Source organism: Hemicordylus capensis, chromosome 4 (genome assembly GCF_027244095.1).
Source record: "Hemicordylus capensis ecotype Gifberg chromosome 4, rHemCap1.1.pri, whole genome shotgun sequence".
Classification (NCBI taxonomy): domain Eukaryota; kingdom Metazoa; phylum Chordata; class Lepidosauria; order Squamata; family Cordylidae; genus Hemicordylus; species Hemicordylus capensis.
Genome location: NC_069660.1, coordinates 23,247,158 through 23,269,532, shown reverse-complemented (window position 1 = coordinate 23,269,532; position 22,375 = coordinate 23,247,158). Strand labels below are relative to the sequence as shown.

Here is a 22,375-nt window from a genome sequence, read left to right as displayed (position 1 = left end):
CGCTGCCAGTCTGTGAAGACAATACGGAGCTAGATAGACCAATGGTCTGTCTCGGTATATGGCAGTTTCCTATGTTCCTATGTCCCACCATTAGCTGGGACAAGCTGTTCCACTTCTTTCAGTTACAAACTTATTTCTGATATCTTGTCTAAATCTGCTTCCTTGCTATTTCAACTCATGAGTTTTAGTCCTGCTCTCTGGAACAAAAGAGGAACCTCTTTACTAACTCCTGTTCTGTAATAGGCAGAAAGGGACTCAGGTCATTTATTTTACCTTATGGAACTCAAGCCAGAGTACATGAGGTTTCAAGGCAGACACACTCATCCAGGCACTGATCAGTTCTGGACCTGCTTACCTTTAGCAAGGTCACAGTGGCGCCTCAGGCCAATAGGCAATACTGCCATAAGACACAAAGAATGAGAGGCCAGACTACAAACTGCCCAGGTATCTCTCAGCTATAGATTTAATTTATCGGTGCAAACAAATAATTTTGATTGGTTCACATTATTATGGCTGAGGTTTGTGTCTATTTAATTAGATTTGTATTTTTATGTTCCAGTTTAATATTTGTATTGTTTTAACTGTTTAGTAGTTTTGTATTGTGTTTAAATGATTTGCTAACCACCTTTAGATTGTTCTAATGAAAGGCAGTATAAACACCAAACAATAAATAAATAAAACAAATATTTATATGTAATATTTCTTACCCAGGAACAGCTATTTATGCACTTTCCTTCCTGTTTTACAGCAAGCTTTGCAAATGCTTTGTTTGCTTGTACTGTAAGGCTATTGTGTGCTCTGCATGCTTATTATCTGGGTCACAGGTCCACCAATTCCCGAGTGGTGGGTTTAGATAACACTGAGTCAGGCAAGCCCTACTGTTTTTACCATACAGATATTTTTGCTACAAAATGAAGCTTGATGTCATGACAACAATTTCTTTCTTCATGAAAGAATACTCAAGAGAAATGTTACATCAAAACGTAACACACACATGGATTTTGTAGGAGTACACATGAATCCTTTTGTCGGTCCTACATTTCCTGGCCTTCACTCTCATCAGATGACCCCTGGTTCTAGTGTTGCGAGAGGGAGAAAAAATTCTCTCTCTTCACACCATGCATCATTTTATAAACCTCTATCATGCCTCCAGTGTTTAATGCATTCTTATCTCCTTCTCTAGCACCTGATTCCGGGGTGGCGGGGGTGGGAATCCTAAAAAGGTAAATATAATGCAATGTGTGCCCAGCAGCAACACACACGGATGGGTTAAAGGAGGAGGTGGAAGAGGAGGAAGAGATGGAGGAGGCCAGAAGATGAGGGAGGTAATAAACAAGAACAAAATTGCACAGCAGCTTTGTCACCACATAAAGCGGGGAGGACTGAGTGGGAGGTGTTATGGAACCAGTGCGAGAAATACAGTAAATGCAAAAAAAGCCAGGGAAAGCATGGTGACTTCACCATCATAGAATAGATACTAATAGGAGGGTGGTGGTGGAAGTTGGAGCATGAGCCAGGACCTATAGACCCCAGATCTTTTCAGTACCTAGCATTGCCGCTGGTGGGAAGATGGGACCTTGGCAAAATTCAGCTTCAAAAGGATCATTGCTGGAGCATAAGTGGTACCATCACATCTGATACAAAACATTGGCTCACCGAAGGGGCTCTTTTGATCTCTCATTATCCATCCTTCCTTAGACATGTTGTTTCCTCTTTATGGTTCTAGTGTTGTGTGAACTTTGTGCTAAGCCAAACAAGAATTTTCCTGCCTGGAAGGCTTCCTGCTTAGGAGCACAAGAGAACTGCAGAGATCAACACCAGATGATACAATGCCCAAACAGCATGGTGGGAGAGTGGGGGGTGGGCTGAGCAATGTGGGGGCTACATTCAGAGTAATGATGCACTGCAAAGCAGATGCGTCTTCAGGAGTCTCTTCAAGGGAGCTTTGCATTCATTAACTGAGAGGCTGTTCTTGCAAACTTTACGAGCTGCAAGCACTGAATCAAGGCTTTGTGCATTGTAGGGCTGGTTCTCTATATCCAGATCTTTCTGTGGCATATGGAATGTTCTGAAGCATGTTCTTGCCTTGCTTGTGCCCTTCTTAGACTTTTCAGTCTTTGACCCTCTGTTAGGGTTTGCTTTGCTTGAAAAGCACAGCAAAGGCATAGTCCTTACTGCATTATTTCCACTGGTACCTCCTAAAAAAAAAAAAAAAGTTTCTCAACAACCCAGAAAACACGTCATACATTTGCACATGCTTGATCTCACACATTTCACTTAATTTTTACAGTGAATTTTTAAAGAGCCTTTCCCAGACAACAGTCTTTGCCGTGGGATGAAGAGGAGTGAAGTAATGCAAGTTATGAAGCATATTGGATATTTTGAATTTGGCAAAAAGAATCAATGTAAAAAGTGGATTTTTTTTTAACCCCAGACATAAATCAGGCAAAGCTCCAATGTGCGATTTAAAACTCAGATCATTTATGGCGTGCTCTTTGATAGCTCGCTGGGACTTTTGATGTAAATCTAGATGAAATGTGAATGCACACCTGCCCTTCCTGTGGTGAAGGAAAGTAAAATCACCACCTGGGAATAGCCCAGGGTGACTTTTCAGGGTCTATGGGATTAAGACATAGAATATGGGGCTGAAAAGGCCCTATGAACATCTAGTGGGCCATGCACAGCCCTTTGGATCGCAGCCCATGTTAGGGAGAAGGATTCACGTAAGCCAGAGGTTCTCAGGTTTGGATCCCAAGATGTTGGTAGGGATGTGCACGGAACCGGCGGGTGCTGGTTCGAAGGCGGGGGGGGACCTTTAAAGGTGGGGGAGGGTGCACTTGCCACCCCCACCCCCACCGCATTTCCCCCTCTGGCACCTTCTTTAAAACTGGTCCAGCAGGGTGGCAACATACCTCCCTGCCGCATTGTTCCCTCCTTGGTCCGGAAGTGACCGGAAGTACCCTGCGTATGTCACGCTCCCTCGCAGGATACTTCTGGTCACTTCCAGACCAAGGAGGGTACGGAGCGGCAGGGAGGTACGCTGCTGCCCCGCCAGACCGGTTTTTAAGAGAGCACCCGTGGGAGAAACGTGGCAGGGGATGTAAGTGCACCCTTCTCTGCCCTTAAAGCATGAGTGACTTGTGTTTGCTGAATAATTCTGTGGGACTCGGAAGCTAGCTGTTGGATATTTCACCCGTTTTGGTCGGTCCCTTATGAAACATTACCCTACTTGAATTTTTTTTTAAAAAAAAAGACATAGGAAGCTGCCATATACTGAGTCAGACCATTGGTCTATCTAGCTCAGTATTGTCTACACAGACTGGCAGCGGCTTCTCCAAGGTTGCAGGCAGGAATCTCTTTCAGCCCTATTAGTGTGGCAGGGAGTAAGCAAATTGTTAGAGTGGCCTGATTTGGAAAAACAGACTTGGGAAGAACTAACCTTGGGTTTGAGTGATAGAACCTCTTTTCGAGGTCCCAGAAAGAAACCTTCAAGTAAACGGGATGGAACAGGTGCCCTCATACTAGGGAATTGGAACGTTCCCCTTCTCGTAATCAGGCTAATAAACCTGTATGTCATTTATGCAATGCTCCTACATAGGAATAGGGAGGGAAGACGTGACCAAGAGGTTCACGTGGATGAGACAGTAAATCTCTTCTGGGAAAGTTTGTATGGTTATGTGCAAAAAGACAAGTGTATCTCTTCTAAACAGCAATGGGACAAATTGTGGAAATGGACGTTGGACGTAAACCCCCCCCCCCATTACCTGATGTGCCTTGTAATCCCCCATCCCCGAGTTACAGTACTGCCTGCATATACTTTATAACCCTGTGGGTCTCCAAATCCTTGTGTGTAAATCTTTGTAGATACATGATGTACAAACTACTACTTTGTATATAATTGTGCTTTGGCAACGTACTGTATGCTTTGGTAGTTTGTTGGTTCAATTAAAAAAATCTGGTCCTATTAAAAAAAAAAATCTTGTCCTATCTTGGAGATGCTGCCAGGGAGGGAACTTGGAATCTCAGATGCTCTTCCCAGAGTGGCGGCTCCATCCCCTTAGGGGAAAATCTTCCAGTGCTCACACTTCTAGTCTCCCATTCATATGCAACCAGGGTAGACCCTGCTTAGCGAAGGGGACAAGTCATGCAAAAGCTGAGGAAATGGGAATAGGGTTCAGAGATCCTCCAATCCTCACCTGGGGAATACCATTCAGCCAGTCCTGCTCAAGCAAGACTGGCTAACCCATTTATTCCATGACACGTACGTTCCGCCCTTCCTCCTGGCAGCATGCACGCTGCACAGAGTTTCCAGGACTTGCAGGGAAAAGAGCCTCCTTTCCTTCCCGCCTCAGCTAGTGCTACCCACGCGTCTCTGGAAGAAGAAGCGGGGCGGGCAGAGCAAGCAAACGCGTTCTGCTGCCTGCCAGGGATCCATCCCGGAGGCCACAGGCATTGCCCCTGCTCGGCGTCAGGGCAGGCGGCGCTGTGCCTTTAAGGAGGAGGAGGGTGCCTGGCAGGCGGTGGGTGCGGTTGTTTTGCTCGCTCCTCGCCCTGGGCCTGATCTGCCGCTCCTCCTGTGGCCGGGCTACCCCCCTGAGACGAGGCGTGCGCCCCACTACTGCCATGCGCTGGCTAGGCCAGCTCTGCGCCCTCCACGCGCTTCCCCCCGAGGGGCGGCTGCTCCAGGGCGCAACCCGGAGCCTGGCTTCAAGGCAGGCGGCTAATATTAGCAACAGCAGCCGCCGCCGCTGCCGTCTCTTCCTCCGCCAGGCTGCAGAAGCTCGATCCGCCGGCGTGGGGCTCCTGAGCGGCGGCCAGGTGCAGCAGCTTAGCTCGGCCACGGAGGCGGGGGAGGCTCCGCTCAGGGGGCCCCAGAGGCGGGCCAGGCTTTGGCAAGCGGGGCGCAGCCTCCACTGCCTATTGCGGGGGTCGCCGCTGCAGCGTCCCGTCGGCGGCTTCTGCCTCTCCACCGCCGCGGCTTCGCTCCGTCTAGCTGATCCCCGCTGCAAGGAGGGCGAGCTGCTGCTGCTGTTGCTGCTTTCTCCTGGGGTGGAGGCGGCCGACTCCCGCCCGCAGCTGCCCAAGATAGCCCTGCAAGCCGCTGCGAGCGATTTCCCCGCCGGTGGAGGCGTAGTCGGCGGCAACAGAGGCAGTAGCAGCCTCGTCGGATCTCAGAAGGTGGGTGAAGGGGGGGGGGGGGGACGACGACGGGGACTCCGAGGAGTTGCAGCAAGAAATGCATCTGGAGGCGGCCTAGAGGTGCAGCGCCCAAACTGGAGTAGAGCGGCTTCCTGGCTGGAAGCCGCTCTACCTGCCTTTCGATTTCAGCCGCCCCTGGATATTGAGGAAGAGACTCTCTAAGCACATGCAGAGTGCCTTTTCCTGCTCGCCAAACCCCACACGTCTGAGATTAGGGGGCTGGGTTCCCAGGGCATAGGGTATACACAGGGGGTAGCAAGGTTGGAGTGGGCACAGAGACAAGATTTTAAAATGCCCCCCCGCCCTCACTGAAGCTCAGCTCATGAAGGAAAGAACTCTTAAATAAGGCTGAATAGTGGTAACAAAAAGCATAGTAAAATTTATTTTTTTATATAACACCTATGTGCCACAATAGAACATCACCCTAAATTATTTTTTAAAAGGTTTTGCAAATTGTGGATGATGCAAGTCATTTAATGGTACTAGAGAAAGACATGCTGTTGTGGTCGCTCCAGGTCTTAACCCTCACATCAATTTCGGAGGATGAATACAACTGAAGGAAGCCCGGGCGGGTGCGAAGCTGGGGGAGTCAGTCATGTGACTTGCCTCTGGGGGGGGGCAAGGCAGTGGGTCCCCAGACAACTGTCTCCCCCTGCCCTATTATAGTTACACCCCTGGCAGGGGCGTAGCAAGGTTGGAGGGGGCCCAGAGACAAGATTTTAAAATGGGCCCCTCGCTGATATACACACACAAACACACTTCACAATATATCGTGCACTCACACCCCCATTATGAATACGGTGAATATCTAGTTCACATTGAATCTAGTTTTTTTACTCTCTGCTCCTGCTGATCTCCAAGAGACTCAACATAATTCATAGGGGGTGCAACATGGGTGGGTGGGGAGTCATGTGATGTGACTCTGGGGGCGCCCTTGAGGCAGTGGGGCCCCAAGACGACTGCCTCCCCTTGCCTAAGGGTAGTTACACCCCTAGGTATACATTACTTTACCTTCCAGGCAGTGGCACTTAAAAAAAAAAACACACAACCACCATACTAATCGTTATTGCAAGATAGGGGGTTCTACTTGGGTAAAGTCACATGCATTCCACATTCATTATCTCACACAACACCCCTTTAGGGTAGATGTTTTCATCTGCATAGTGTAGATCTGGGTGGTAAATCTTTTTTTTTTTTTAGCACATTTTATATCCTGCTCTTCCTCCAAGCAGTGTACAACATACTTAAGTTTCTCCTCACAACAACTCTGTGAAGTAGGTTAGGCTGAGAGAGAAGTGACTGGCCCAGAGTCACCCAGCTAGTTTTCATGGCTGAATGGGGATTTGAACTCGGGTCTCTCTGGTCCTAGTCCAACACTCTAACCACTACACCACCCTGGCTCTCATCTGTGGCTCTCCCAGCTGTTGCTGGACAACAACTCCCAGCATCCCCTGCCACCCCTCATTGTGTGCATGCTGTGTGTGTGTACGCACGCAAGAACCTGGTGATCTTCTGTATAAGGTCTAGAACACCTTTGGTATTAAGTGTTAAACGGTTGTGCTCAGATGCTACACTAAATTGCATCCTTGTACATTAAATCTGTTAATCCAGGATAATTTTCACGCTTTGGTACTATTGGTCACTAACATAGATTGTCATTCCAGTTCCCCACAGAAATGTGCATTAAAAAGCGGGTGGGAGAATCCAGCTTTTATGATTCTCTAACCACCTCAGTTATATGGCCAAGAGGGTTCTGGTTATAAGAATGTTAAGAAGAAGATAATCTGCATTAAGGAGTGAACACTATGCAAAAGACTTGTTCTCCTGGTATTCTGGGCTGTAGTTACTTCGGGTTTCATTCTGCATAGTGCAGAAATTGCAGGCTTTTGAAACCAGTGATTGCCACACTGTGCCTAGGTCAGTGTTCTTTGGTAACAAGGAGTGAAGCCTCTTCATGTTTACTCCTATAGCATGTCGCAAGATGTTTCTTGTTCACATAGAAGTGTGTGAGAGAATCCACCTGATCTTTCAAATGTTCTCACTCTAAGTGACACTATGTTAAGACCCCACATGTATATGACCAAAACCGAATTTCTGACAAAAATGTCATTAGTGCTCTAGAAGAGAGATTTCACTGGGAAATTGTTGCACATTGTTGACATTTGGTCAATTGCACAGGGGTTCCCAAACCTGGGTTCCCTCTCCAGATGTTATCAGACTACAACTCCCATCATCCCTAGCCCCCTTCGCCTTTGTGGCTGGGGATGATAGGAGTTGTAGACTATCAACAATTTTGAGAATAAGAATACTATTTATATACCAGTTTTCAGCAAAGTTTCCGAAATGGTTTACATATTAAAAATAAAGAATAAATAAGGGAAGATGAATAAGAGAAGCCCTGCTGTAGAGAATAAGAACTTTACATGGAAAGACTTTGAATTCTTTGTGTGTGTGATGTATGTAAGTGTGCAAGGGGAAGTGTTTGGGTTGTCCCCTCCTCCCCACCACGACCACCATTTCAGCTGCCTAGCCAGAGGTTGGGTAGCCATATACATGAATTGCAGGGAGGCAGGAGAATCTGACAGCTGAAGAGTTCCATACAATAAAGGGGCCATCTTCTCTCTGCTTGAAAATACACCCTTGCTTAAGGCAAACAGCGTGCAAAAACTGCCCTCTTGTGCCCACAAGGGAGAGGATTCTTCAGTGTAGACCCAAAGCAACTGGCATGTCAGGATTTGGAAGAAGCAAACAGGCCACAGTGGGCCTGCGGAGTCTAACTTGTTTTATGCTAGAACCCTGAGGACCACTCACCAGAGCCAGGTGAAATATTGTCCTTGTCTCAGAAGGCAGAGCTCAAAGAAGGAACAGCTTATCGAACAATGGCTAGTTGCCAATGGAGAAGACAGGAGCCCCGCCTCTTTCTGTTTTCCTTGATATCTGGGCAACCCTCCCACTCCTCCAGACTCTCCTCTCAATTTCTGAGTCATCGCCTGCTCACTGAGCAAAGAGGCACCTTTTTAAAATGGTGATTCTCTTTATTTAGCAGGAGGAGAGCAACTGACCCTATCCACCCCCAGCACAGCGTCCCTCCAGTGGCTGTTGCTGGTGTCTATCTTGTGTTTCTTTTTTTAGATTGTGAGCCCTTTGGAGACACGGAGCCATTTTATTTATTTATATCTCTGTAAACTCCTTTGGGAACTCTAGTTGAAAAGTGGTATATAAATATTTGTCGTAATTTTTTTCTCCTGCAGGGAGGCCCTAAGTTGCTGCCAGTCAGTGTAAACAATACTACCATGAATATTTATATACCACTTTTCAGCAAAAGTTCTCAAAGCAGTTTACATTGAAAAATAAACTAATAATAAATAACGATGGTTTTCTGCCCAGCAGGCATGGATTACCCCCTTTGCTAAGCAGGGTCCACCCTGGTTTGCATTTGAATGGGAGACTACATGTGAGCACTTATTCCCCTTAGATGATGAGGCTGCTCTGGGAAGAGCATCTGCATGTTTGCATGCTGAAGGTTCCAAGTTCCCTCCCTGGCAGCATCTCCAAGATAGTGCTGAGAGAGACTCCTGCCTATAACTTTGGAGAAGCTGCTGCCAATCTGTGTAGATAGTACTGAGCTAGATGGATCAATGACAGTATGAGTTCAGTGTGTTCCTAAATTAGACACAGGCAACAACACTGGAGGGATGCTCTCCTCCGGCAAATATTAACCATTTGCCACGTTATTAATTCATTTATTTCTTTTTTTATCACACTTATAGAATGCCCCATATAAAATCTCTGGATGGTTTACAAATTAAAACACAATAAAAAACTTTAAATAGTATAAAACCAATTAAAATAACCATCAGTAAAACTTTAAAACATTATAAAAGCCTGATAAGATGTCTGTTTTCAAAAGTTGCTTACAAAAAGCCAGAGATGGAGAGGTTCTGATTTCATTTGGAAGCATGTTCCAAATGCACATTCTCTGGGGCAACCCTAGAGAAGGCCCAGTTTGGGGTTGCTATCAAACAAGAGCGAAGCAAGCATTTTATAAGGTGCCTCTCTGCTCAGTTTGCACTTTGCAGGGATCCTCACTGAGCTAGATGAGCCAGCGGTCTGACTTGCTATAAGGTAGCTTCTTCTGTTCTTTCCTGTATACTTACACCTGCACAATATGCAGCGAGGTTCTGGCGCGGGCATGCCTGGCCTTGGTTCCCCAGATGTTGTTAGACCACAACTCCTATCATGATATAGCCAAGGGGTTCCCATCACTGGGTACAAATACCCCTAGATTTAATTTTAAATGTTTTATTCAGCATTTTCATTTTTTAAAATTACAATGATATGTATTTTACAAATACCATTGTATTTGTAAAAAGAATAGAATGGTATTGGGCATTTTCATTTTAAAAAATTACAAAAATATCAAGCATCATAATGACCTATAGTTATAATAAGGTATAAGTTCCTCATGCATAATTCCATTAAATAGCCGGTTTTAAACATCAACGAAAAAGAAAAACAGAGTTAGCTGACTTTTGCAAATGAACATAAACTTTCACCATGAATAAATGCAATTTATTTATGTAGGCTGTGGAACGCGCTCCTTATAGACATTCATGGTTTAACATTGTGGTTTAACATCTTTAAAGGTAAAGCGTGCCATTGAGTCAATTTCCACTCCTAGCACCCACAGAGCCCTGTGGTTTTCCTTGGTAGAATACAGGAGGAGTTTACCATTGCCTCCTCCCGCACAGTATGAGATGATGCCTTTCAGCACCTTCCTATATCACAGCTGCCTGATATCTTTACCAGCCTTCAAAAGAACCCTTACATGTTTTTTTTTTCCAGCCAGGCTTTTAGTAATTTCTGAATATTTTGAATGTTTAAACTGCTGTTTTTAACAGTTTGCTTTATTTTATTTTTCTTGTGTGTGTTTTTGTGACCCACCTAGAGCCTTTGGAGTCAGCTGGTATATAAATAAAATAAATAGTAAATAAAATAAGAAATAAATAATTTAGAGCGTTAGGGTCATGTATTGGATCTTTACCCTCTTCTATATAAAAAATCATTTTTGGATTCATTTTTTGGATGCTTTTATCTTATGTTTGTGTCCCCGTCCCGTTTCCCCCCCCCTGCCCCCACAAATGGCTAAATCCAAATATTGAGGCCCAATTTTCTTCCTGAATGGGCTGCTCTTACGAACCCGAGAACCTGCCCGGCATGCTCTCTGCAGAGCTGATGACCCCAACCCTCCTCATGCCCATTCTTGACCGAAGTCAATAGAGGTTGTAGCCTCATTGTGCCTCTTACATTGCTGGCCTGATTTTTTTCAGCTGGAGGCACTTGATGCTATTTTGAGCAGAAGTGTCTGAGGAGAGCAGCATAATGATGAGGAGCTGAATGGCTGCCAATTCCCATCACTTAAAGCTCTTGACGAGTTCCTTTCTCTTCCTGTTTTCAGACCACCTACAGATTTGCAGGCTTTTATCCATCTGCCCCTCGCTTGGTTGGGTTAAAGCACTTTGGCAGAGCCTCTTGTATGACCTTTGCTGCTAACATTTTCAAATATGATTGGGATGTTGTTTTTAGGGGGCAACACAAGAGTAACAAAGTTGGCAAATTGCAACTATAGAAAGAAACTGCCTTTGTAGAGGAAAAGGCTATCTCTTTTGCAGATGTTTTTTTTTCTGCTACTGTTTAACATTTGGGGCCTTTTGGCAGTTTAAACCAGCTCCTTTCCCTTCAAAAGAAAACACCTCCATCCCTTCTTAGGACTGTCAAATGATAAAAACATTTCAACTGATTAATCATCAGGCTTTGCATCAATTATTCATTCATTCGATTTCTATACCACCCTTCCAAAAATGGCTCAGGGCAGGTTACACAGAGAAATAACAAATAAATAAGATGACTCCCTGTCTCCAAAGGGCTCACAATCTAAAAAGAAACATCAGCAACAGTCACTGGAGGTACTGTGCTGGGGGTTGATAGGGCCAGTTACTTTCCCCCGCTAAATAAAGAGAATCAGCACATTATAAGGTGCCTCTTTGCCAAGTTAGCAGGGGTTTAATTAATTGATCAGTTAAATATAAATGGATGCATATTTTGCCAAAACCTCAATATAGTGCCTTTTTAAGCCATAGAAGGGAAGCAGAGACAACATATAAAATGTTCTCTTCTTAGAAGGAAAGACAGGTTTAATATTTTCTTTATCCTTCCCTGTTTCAGCAATACACCAAAATATTCTACATAAACGTGCCTTTAATTTTCATTCCCACCAATTAATATTTACCCTTGTCCATTTAATCAAGTGAAGCTTTGTTGATTATTTCACTCTCATTAATAGCTGCAGCACTATAAGTAGCAGAACTAGCTTGTGGGATGTGGAATAGAAGCTAGATGAAACAGTGTATGGCCATGTTTGCTTAAAAGAGGCAACGTGCCCAATGCACAAAATGTCTGCTTTGCAAAGACACTGCATGTCTTCCTTATCTACATGACAAACAAGACACTTACTGGAGGGTGTGTTTTCTAGCCCCAGTTACTCTATTTGAATTTGCAATCTGCTGTTAGCAACATCTTTAGACACTAGCCCACATGTTGTGGAGCTGTAGCAGAGTGGAAGAAGGACTGGCAAGAACTTTTGCTGCTCTCCCTTCCCTCCCTTATCTGATAGGAATATGTCCCTGATGGTTGTACAGCCTTCAAGGTTATATTTCTACCTTTGGGAAGTGGAGACAGAAGTGAAAATTGCTTCGCCGTCCCCCTCCACCCTCATATAGTTGTGGAAGAAGCCTTCTCTTCTGGTACTGTACGCTGCAGCCTCTGGGCAAGGGTGCAGCCCTTCTTCCATTTCCGTACACCTGTGCATCATGTAGTGCTAGCAATGTGGCAGATAGACTGCTTTGAGAGTATAGAGGTGCCCAGAGAATGCATTCTGGATTAGACAGGCAAGGATTGACAGATGACCAGTAAGGGAGAGCAATGCTCGAATTTCTAAAAGGGAAGAGCTAGAGATCAAGTTTGCCAGTTCAGTTTTATTTTGGTCTCTGAGCAGTAAAATGTTTGCCAGAAAGCCACAGGTCTGATCTGGTGCTGTTGGCCCTATGTCTTCACAAAGGAGGAAATGCCCAGGTCCTTCACACAATCAAAAACTGTGTTCTATCCGGGTTTGGGAGCTGTGTGTGCTCCCAAGTTTCAGTTGTGTGGAAGCAAGGTAGGAGGAGAACCTGGGTAGCTTTCCTCCTACTTTGATTCCACACAACTGAAAATTGGGAGCACACACAGCTCCCAAACCCGGGTAGAACAGAGTTTTTGAACACACAGACAAACACACACACACATACTTTCAGATTTGCAAAATGTTTGTTAAGATGTTTGGGAGTGTGAGGAGAGAAACAAGAAGGTGAAACAAGGAGGTGGAAGCCCTCTCTGGCCTCTTCTTCCTTGCCTGTCATTCAGCTTGTGGCACTGGGCAAGCAAGAATCAGAAGCCCCCAGATGGGTATGCAGCATTTGAGTGACTTTGTTGTTCAGGACCAGCCACCCTGAATGAGAACCAAATTGTATCTCAGTCTGGCACCGCCACTGCCAAATTCATTGTCTCGTTGAAAAGAAGCTGTCTGTCCCCTCCTCGTGACTTTCCACAGTAAGCAAAATAGCCCACAGTCTCTCTTGTCTCTGCATTTGTTTGCTTTTTAAAAAATAAAAACAAATTAGCCTTTCTCCTGGTTCTTGGCTTCGGTCGTGTTTCTCACCCAATGTACAAAAGCAAACTTTGATGCTCAGAAATGAAAGAACGACTGTCAAGAGGGTACATCTTGCCCACCCAGCACAGCAGCACATTACTTTGCAACATCGGGCCTCCCGAACTTGTGACCCACCAATCTGAACAGAATCCACAAGCCACGTGGTGTGCCTTGCTAAGGTGCTGGACAACCTCCCCATTTTTGCCACCCCAGTCAAACAGCAAAGACAATAGGCTTATTGAGCCTCTGGTGAGCTGCATTCAACTTTGTGGGATACAAGTTGTGTGAGCCTGCTTAGATGCTGTTTTGTGCTATAAACATATGAAGTTGCCTTGTACTGAGTGAAGTCTTGGGGCGCTGAGAACCAGCGTGGTGTAGTGGTTAGAGTGCTGGACTAGGACCGGGGAGACCTGAGTTCAAATCCCCATTCAGCCATGATACTTGCTGAGTGACTCTGGGCCAGTCACTTCTCTCTCAGCCTAGCCTACTTCACAGGGTTGTTGTGAAGGAGAAACTTAAGTATATAGTACACCGCTCTGGGCTCCTTGGAGGAAGAGCGGGAAATAAATGTAATAATAATAATAAATCTAAGTCGGTGTTGTCTACAGTGACTGACAGCAGTTCTCTAAAGTTTCAGGCAGGGGTTTTGCCTAGCCTTACTTGGAGATGCCAAGGATTGAATTTGGGACCTTGTGGTAGCAAGCATGACTTGTCCCCTTAGCTAAGCAGGGTCCACCTTGGTTGCATATGAATGGGAGACTTGATGTGTGAGCACTGTAAGATATTTCCCTCAGGGGATGGAGCTGCTCTGGGAAGAGCAGAAGGTCCCAAGTTCCCTCACTGGCATCTCCAAGATAGGGCTGAGAGAGATTCCTGCCTGCAACCTTGGAGAAGCCGCTGCTAGTCTGTGTAGACAATACTAAGCTGGATGGTCCTATGGTCTGACTCAGTATATGGCAGCTTCCTATGACCTCCAGCATGGGGATGAGGCCATAGCCCAGTGGTAGAGCCCATGTTTGACATGAAGAAGATCCCAAGTTCAATCCCTGGAAATAGCCCCTTCTGAAACCCTGAAGAGCCACTGTCAGTCAATCAGAGGTGTACCTAGGTAATTTTGGAGCCTAGACCTAAAGGTCTTTGGAGCCTCCCCCCCGCCCCGCAAGTTAAACCTCATATCTCTACACATACACACACACAGTGACGCAAATAGTATTTTTAACACGTGGGTTCTTGCGAACACAAACAGCAGCTGAACTCACAAGTATGTAAGAATATAAAACAGTAATATTTATACAAATATAAGGCATTAGCAGAAACATTTCAACATGCAACTAAACATATTCCTATCCCAAATATTTTTCCCCTTCTCTGTCTCTAAAGCAGAGGTCACTTTCGGCTGCCCAGTGCAGCACAGCAGAGTGACCCACACTACTCAGGACGGACTAGAGAGGATTTGGGGGCCCCCAGGGAGTGTAGAGGCTGTGGACATTGGCCTGGAAATCCAGGGGTAAGAACACCTCTGCAGTCAGTGTTCACCAGAGGTTCCCAACCTTGGGTCCCCAGATGCTGGACTACAACTCCCATTATCCACAGCCACAAGGGCCTTCAGTCAATAACTGTAGTCTATAACTTCAGTCAATAACTACAGTCAATAGCTGTAGTCTAACATAATCAGGGCAAACAAAGTTAGGAGCCCTGGGTGTAGATGATATTAAGCTGAATGGACCAATGGTCTGTCTTGATATAAGGCAGTTTCCTTATACAGGTGAAACTCGGAAAATTAGAATATCGTGCAAAAGTCCATTAATTTCAGTAATGCAAATTAAAAGGTGAAACTGATATATGAGACAGACGCATTACATGCAAAGCGAGATAAGTCAAGCCTTAATTTGTTATAATTGTGATGATCATGGCGTACAGCTCATGAAAACCCCAAATCCACAATCCCAGAAAATTAGAATATTACATGGAACCAAGAAGACAAGGATTGTAGAATAGAACAATATCGGACCTCTGAAAAGTATACAGTGTACTGTGCTTGATTGGCCAGCAAACTCGCCTGACCTGACCCCATAGAGAATCTATGGGGCATTGCCAAGAGAAGGATGAGAGACATGAGACCAAACAATGCAGAATTGCTGAAGGCCGCTAATGAAGCATCCTGGTCTTCCATAACACCTCATCAGTGCCACAGGCTGATAGCATCCATGCCACGCCGCATTGAGGCAGTAATTGCTGCAAAAGGGGCCCAAACCAAGTACTGAATACATATGCATGCTTATACTTTTCAGAGGTCCAATATTGTTCTATTCTACAATCCTTGTCTTCTTGGTTCCATGCAATATTCTAATTTTCTGAGATTGTGGATTTGGGGTTTTCATGAGCTGTACGCCATGATCATCACCATTCTAACAAATTAAGGCTTGACTTATCTCGCTTTGCATGTAATGCGTCTGTCTCATATATCAATTTCACCTTTTAATTTGCATTACTGAAATTAATGGACTTTTGCACGATATTCTAATTTTCCGAGTTTCACCTGTATATGCTTCCTCTGTTACTTCCTTTACATCCCTCTTCAAAGCCTTTAGTACAACCTAAGCCCCCTGCCCTGCTCTAACTTATCTTTTTATTATTTATCATTTCATTGATAGGCTGCCTATTCAAAAGTGGCTCAGGGCAGTTTCCCTAAGCCTAACTTGAAATTGCAAAGAAGCAGATTTAAACTAGACACTAGGAGGGATTTTCTGACTGCAAGAACTGTTTGACCATGGAGCAGTCTGCCTCACGGAGCTTTTCAGACAGAGGCTGGATGGTCATCTGTCTAGGGTACTCTAGCAGAGTCCTGCACTGAGCAGGGCTTTGGACTAGAAGGCCTGCAAAGTTATTTCCAGCCCCGGAATTCTCTTATTTTAGGTACATGTAACTGAAATAATTGCATAGTCAACTGTAACTAGGCCTCAGTACATGGAACTGAAATGATTCTTCCCTGTCTCCTACCACCCCTTTCTTTCAGTCCTCTCCAGGAGAGCTGGTCTTGTGGTAGCAAGCATGACTTGTCCCCATAGCTAAGCAGGGTCTGCCCTGGTTGCATATGAATGGGAGATTTGATGTGTGAGCACTGCAAGGTATCCCCCTCGGGATGGAGCCACTCTGGGAAGAGCAGAAGAGAAGGTTCCAAGTTCCTTCCCTGGCATCTCCAAGATAGGGCTGAGAGAGATTCCTGCCTGCAACCTTGGAGAAGCCGCTGCCAGCCTGTGTAGACAATACTGAGCTAGATAGACCTATGGTCTGACTCCGTATATGGCAGCTTCCTATGTACTCTGTAAAGTATCTTGAAGGTGAACATAAATAACTGCTTTTTAAGAGAGTTTTTTAAAACAAAAACAAAAAACCCCTATTTCTGTTTATCTACCCATTGGGATAATTTCTTGAAATTTGTAAAGACCCCTTTACAAAGGGGGGGGGCAGTCCTGGATGGAGAACCACTCTTGGGTCCCCAAGGCTTACCAGATGTTCTGTTTTCCTCCCTCCATCTTTTCACATCCTGTTTATTTCTGATTAAAAATTGCAGGCAGGATTGCCCTGTGCAGAGCCTTTGGAATTTCCTCAGGGCCCGTCTCAGGGTGCTAAACTGGCAGTTCTAGCAAAAACAATAAGTCAATAGCACAGCAGAGGCTAACACATTTACAATAAACCTGTTAGTCTTTAATGCACCACTTTGTTGTGTTCGCTGCAACAGACTTGCACCCCTCTGAAATGGATCCATCCAAGTCTGCAGTATTTCAGCACAGGGATAGGCTATTACAACTATCCTTGTCAGTAAGCAGTTGTGAAGTAGTTCCCCATGGATCCCTTTCCTTTCCATGTTTGTTGCATAGTATGAGCATAAAATGCTGGCCTTTATCAGGATGAGTTATTCTGAGTAAGCATCTCTCTCTCTCTCTCTCTCTCTCTCTCTCTCTCTCTCTCTCTCTCTCTCTCTCTCTCTCTCACGCGCACACACACACACACACGTCAAATGGCTTCCTGAGTTACTAACCATGTTGCCTGCGGCAGTACAGTCGTCTCTGCCCCCACTGGATTTATACTCTTTGGCTGAGCTGCTGAAGTTGGAAGCAAAAATTGTTATGACATCATAACCTGGATTCAAATTCCGTAGTTCTTTCTCGGTGTGCAGCTTGTGCACCTCCATTAGAGTTGTCATGCCCCCCAGAATTCTGGGTTTCACCTGGATTTCAAGCATCTCTCCCAGATTGCTTAGCCCACCTGGATTCGCCTGGATTTCGGGTTTCTTTTTTTTTTTTTAAGGTAGGCTCTAGCCCTTGTAGAAGCAGAGTTATAGAGGAAAATGTGCAGTCACTATTCTGCTCAATTGCTGGACTTGGATTAAGAGAGGAAGAGCACAGGAGGCTAGCTGGGAGGGTTTGACTTCCACAAGTACAGTAATCCCCTCAGGAATGTTGCCTTGGTGGTTAGCAGCAGGGGATATCTTTCGGGCAGTTGATAGGATAGCTTGCTTTTGATGTGAATCACTACCTGCCTACCAGACTGTGTATGTACTGTTTAAGGACTTCCTTGGCTTTATGTTCAATGAATGTCTACTTAGAAGATCTTCTCTCAAATAAGTGCGTACAGAATTTCAGCCTTAATTAAAAAGCTGTGCTTTTTGTTGTTGTTGTTGTTGTTCTATTGCTGCTGTTAATATGTCAAGGAAAATGGTCACACAAAGTTATCCTCCCCAACTATTGTTGGTAGATATCCAGAGTAAATACAAATCAACTGGAAAGTGCAGCTGCTAATTTGCACATGCAAAATTATTTTCAAGCCAATTTACATACTATCCACATTAGTCACCCGGATTTGGAAAGCCAGAATATGGGAAGCAAGGTAGCCTCCATGAACTTGGTTGCAGGATTGGGACCTACACTTCTGCTTGAGAGGAAGCTGCTAGTAAAAATATGGCTGAAGCCCTGGGTTCAGATTCTATGCAAGCCATATTGTGGTGACTTGGAACTTGCGATCTAGCTCCTTTAGCCTGAGTCAGTGACATGGACCAAGTATCTCAGCCGTGTGTACTCCAGTTAAAAAGTCCTTTCCCCATGCCATTGCTACAGAATTTTTAATTGGAGATGCCCAAGCCTGGGATTTTATATATGTAACAAAGGGCTCTTCCCACTGAGAAGTTGTTCCTTCCTTTCCATGTTTTTGCTTGTTTTCACAATTTCCTTGTGCAGGGAAGATCGCTAAAAATTGCCCTTTCTCCTTTTGCAGCAGAAAATGTTGATCAGTTGATGCATCAGTGGAGGATTAGCCTGGTTGGCAGCCAGTGAGTCTTTGGCAGGAAGATACTAATCACTTTTATCTCATCTCTGTGCAGAAGCCAAATATCCATACAAATAGTGGAGGTTGGGGCAAGGGTACTGTGTTATCATAGAATCATATGCCTGCATACCATAATGAAATGATTGAACAAAGCCCTATATGAACCAAGTTTGGAGTGTCTTCATACAACCTCAGACACCAAAATAAAAGTACAATTGCTGTAGAAACAACAGTATGTATTTGAGTAAGAGGCTCAGTTCTTCCCCTTTATGCAGGATGCTGGTGGGTTCTCAGAAAATGAACCTCAAGATCCTGGGAAGAAACCAAACAAATCCCAGCAACTAAAGAAAGTGTTTAAGGAATATGGAGCCGTGGGAGTTTCCTTCCATGTTGGCATTTCATTGATGTCTCTGGGAATGTTCTATCTGGCTGTATCAAGGTATGTTCTCTTTAGCTTTCTGTGTATTATTTGTTTAAAATACTTATATACTGTTTCTCTAAAAAATATCTCATACAAAGCAGTTTACACTAACATAAAAACATAAAACATAAAAACAAAAGGAAAACCAAACAAAAGTCCAAAGCAAAAAGTTTCATTTAACGCCCAGAGGTCATTCACACAACCAAAAACTGTATTCTACCTGGATTTGGGAGCTGTGTGTGCTCCCAATTTTTGGTTGTGTGGAAGCAAGGTAAGAGGAAAACCTGGGTAGAAGTGATTGTGTGGAAGCAAGGCAGGAGGAAAAGCTACTCAGGACAGGTTTTCCTCCTACCTTGCTTCCACACATCTGAAAATTAGGAGCAGACACAGCTCCCAAACCCAGGTAGAACATAGTTCTTGATTGTGTGAATGACCTCACAGTCTAAACCAAGGATTCTCAACTTTGGGTCCCCAGATGTTGTTGGACTTGAACTCTCATAATCCCCAGCCCAATGGCCTTTGGTTGGGGATTATGGGAGTTGAAGTTCAATAACATCTGGGGACCCAATGTGGAGAATTCCTGGTCTAAACAGACAGGTGTTAAGGGCTTGCTTGAAAGTGTGGGACATGCTGGATCCCCTTGGATAGGGACTTCAGAGATGAGGCACCACCATGGAAAAGGCTCTGTCCCTGCCAATCTAATTTGCATCAGTGGAGGACCAGAGACCAAAGCTTGAGATTAAGATCATAGACCCAGGCAGGTATGACAGTCCTTAAGGTGACTTAGTCCCAGACTGTACAGGGCTTTAAAGATGACAACCAGCACCTTGAGTTGGGCTCAGGAACACATTAGTAAATAATGCAATTGGCTCAAGATGAAGAGTTTGTTACATCCAGTGTAAGCTAAAGGTTGTGGCTGTTGTCTGTATTCATGTTATCAGCATGAAAATTGTGTATTTTTTTTAAAAAAAACTATCTTGTAATAAATAGTTTTTTCATCAGCTGCTCTTGTGGTGTTGTTGGAACCATCTCAGCTGCCACTGATCCTCCATTTCGTTTCATTTCTCTCTCCCCCAACCCCTTTAGTGGAGTAGACATGACTGCCCTTCTCTTCAAACTGGGATTTGATGAAGCTTTTGTACAATCCAAGTTGGCCACCGGCACCAGCACTTTTGTATTGGCCTATGCTGTCCACAAACTGTTTGCTCCTGTCCGCATCAGCATCACCTTAGTCTCTGTGCCACTGCTTGTCAGATACTTCCGGAAGATAGGCTTCTTCAAACCGCCGGCTCCAAACCCATGATTAATTCCTTGGGAAAAAGAAGAGTGATGCCTTGCTTATTAATAGAAGACCTAGAGAACTGCTGCACCCTGGTGGTGCCCCTGTGTGGACTGCAGGAATACCACTATTGCATGGCCCCTGTTCTCAAGGGTGGTGTCTTTGAGATAAACATTTGCTTTTAAAATTCTGAAATCTTTCTTCCTTAAATCCAGTGACAGCTAACAGAGGCAGATGAATGCCTGCTCCTGGAGTGCTCTGTCAGAAAATCACGTTAGGCACCTTAACATTAAATATGCAAGTATATACATATGGGATTGTATTTATTACAACATGTTAGGAATAACTACTGACTGTTTAAAGAACTCTGGTAAGCCACATTTGCTGTACAAGAGAACCTCATTAATTGTGGCTCTAGCACCTGCGGTTTCGCATATCTGCATTCGAGGAATGGACACCCAGCCTTGATATATGTATGTGTGTGTTGTGGTGGGGGGTAGATCTGCCTGGAGTTGGGTGGAAATTGCCTTAGACGTCATTTCCAGCTGCCATCTTGAGTTTGGAAGAGATCTGGAGCCATTTTATGATTCATTTCCCAAAAAAATGATGATTTTTGGCCAATTTTTTAAACCTGGGGGAGATTGTTGGATTGCTGGGGACCCATGGAGCATGGTAGGCCACTCCCCTCTCCCATGTTTCTAGGGCCATTTAACCGCTCTTGACATTTTCCCAACCGCCAGGAATCTAATCCCAGGGTTTCTATTGCCTTAATTACTTAGTACTTGTGGTTTCTATATCTGTGGTAGTAGTGTAGTCATGGAACCCCCGCAAATCTTGAGGTTCTCCTGTATATCAGTCCTCCTGTAGATGTTGGCCTACAACTCCCATCATCCCTGACTCTTGGCCACTGTGGCTGGGGATGCCGAGAGCTGTAATCCAAAAACAGTGGGACGGCTGAAGTTTAGCAGCCCTGCTATATGTGATTTAGCTGGAGCAGATAAATGGAAGTCTGGATCAGTACCTATATCCCAACCTTGTTAATGTAACCTGCTTACTGTGTCTTGTAAAGTAGTGGTTTTAATATTTCAATTCAAACAAATCTGTTGTCATGCACATAAAAGCTGTTGCAAGCAGGAAAGTGGGATGTATCCAGCAACGGGTAGCATATTTCCTATTCCATTATGGCTTCCCAACCAGGAACCACCATGCAAGCTAAACTAAGAGGTTTTATTTTGTTTTGCAACAGCATGATGGGCCACAACTGCCTGTTGTTCTTCTGGATTTGAGGAGACTTGAAATTTAGGGGCACAGCCTTGATGTGAGGAAAGCTTTGTATGCAGGATCTCATTCATTTCATTGGGGTGTAAATATCTCTAGATTCCTATTGTTGGGACTCTGGTAAAGTCTGTTTGAAATCAGTGGGTCTGTTCCAGCAGTATTTTATTTATAAACAATTGTCTTTCTGCTTCCAGCTGGCTTACAAATATATCATAAAGACAATCTCTAACTGAGCAGACGAATATAATGTACCCCACTCAGAAGCAACATTGCAACTAATAATATTCTTATGCAGCAGATAAAATCAAAAGCTCACCAGCAACTAAATGTCTTCAGATGGAACATTGCCAAAGTGTAGGACTCTGCAGCAGGGAGTTTATTTTTTACACTTATATCCTCTTCCTCCACAACAACCCTAAGAGCTAAGTGATAGGCCCAAAGTCACCCAGTGAGTTTCATGATTGAAAAAGGGATTTGAATTCAGGTCTCCCTGCTCCTAGTCCAACACTAGTCATTACACCACACTAGTTGTTATGTTCTGTAATCTGGGCACTGCCACTAAAGGGACCCTCTCACATGCCCCACCAACTGTATCTTAGAGCAGGGGTTCCTAACCATGGCTCCTTACGTCATTGGATGGCTTTTGTCTTACGGGAACCCCTGCCGTTGGAGGTAATGGGGCATGCAGAAGGGCTGCAGGTGATAACTTTAACACAGTTTCATATGAGGTAAGCCAGTCCATTCAGTATGGTGGTTCTAAAGAAATTTAGGGTTTTAAAGAGGCAATAACCCAGTACCTTGAGCTGAACCCAGAAATGGACTAGTAATTAGCCCCTTCTCCCCAAACCTGGCACCAAATAGAACTGTGCCAGTGACATTCTGCACCAACTGAAGTTTCCAAAACGTTCAAGGGCATTTATAGGAGTCCAGTATACCTAGGGCATTATTACCATGGCCAGGCATACTATCTCCAGGAACTGGTGTAGTAATCAGCACTCCAGTGAAAAGCTGAATGGAAGGTGTACTCTCAGGTACACCTGCTAGGAGCAGAGCTAATTATAGGAGCCATCCTCCAGCTCTGAACCTGTTATTTCAGCAAGGAATACAACCCCCTGCAGAATGGGCTTAC

At 44.7% G+C, this 22,375-nt stretch overlaps 1 protein-coding gene across 1 annotated transcript; it reads left to right on the top strand.

The window, feature by feature from the left end:
- Window positions 1-4,324: 4,324 nt before the first annotated feature.
- On the top strand, window positions 4,325-21,386 carry FAM210B (family with sequence similarity 210 member B). The gene is made up of 3 exons (XM_053250185.1): window positions 4,325-5,178; window positions 18,544-18,707; window positions 19,776-21,386. Exons 1-3 carry the CDS (start codon window positions 4,624-4,626, stop codon window positions 19,990-19,992), a joined length of 936 nt encoding a protein of 311 aa, XP_053106160.1. The 5' UTR covers window positions 4,325-4,623; the 3' UTR covers window positions 19,993-21,386.
- The last annotated feature ends 989 nt before the right edge of the window (window positions 21,387-22,375 follow it).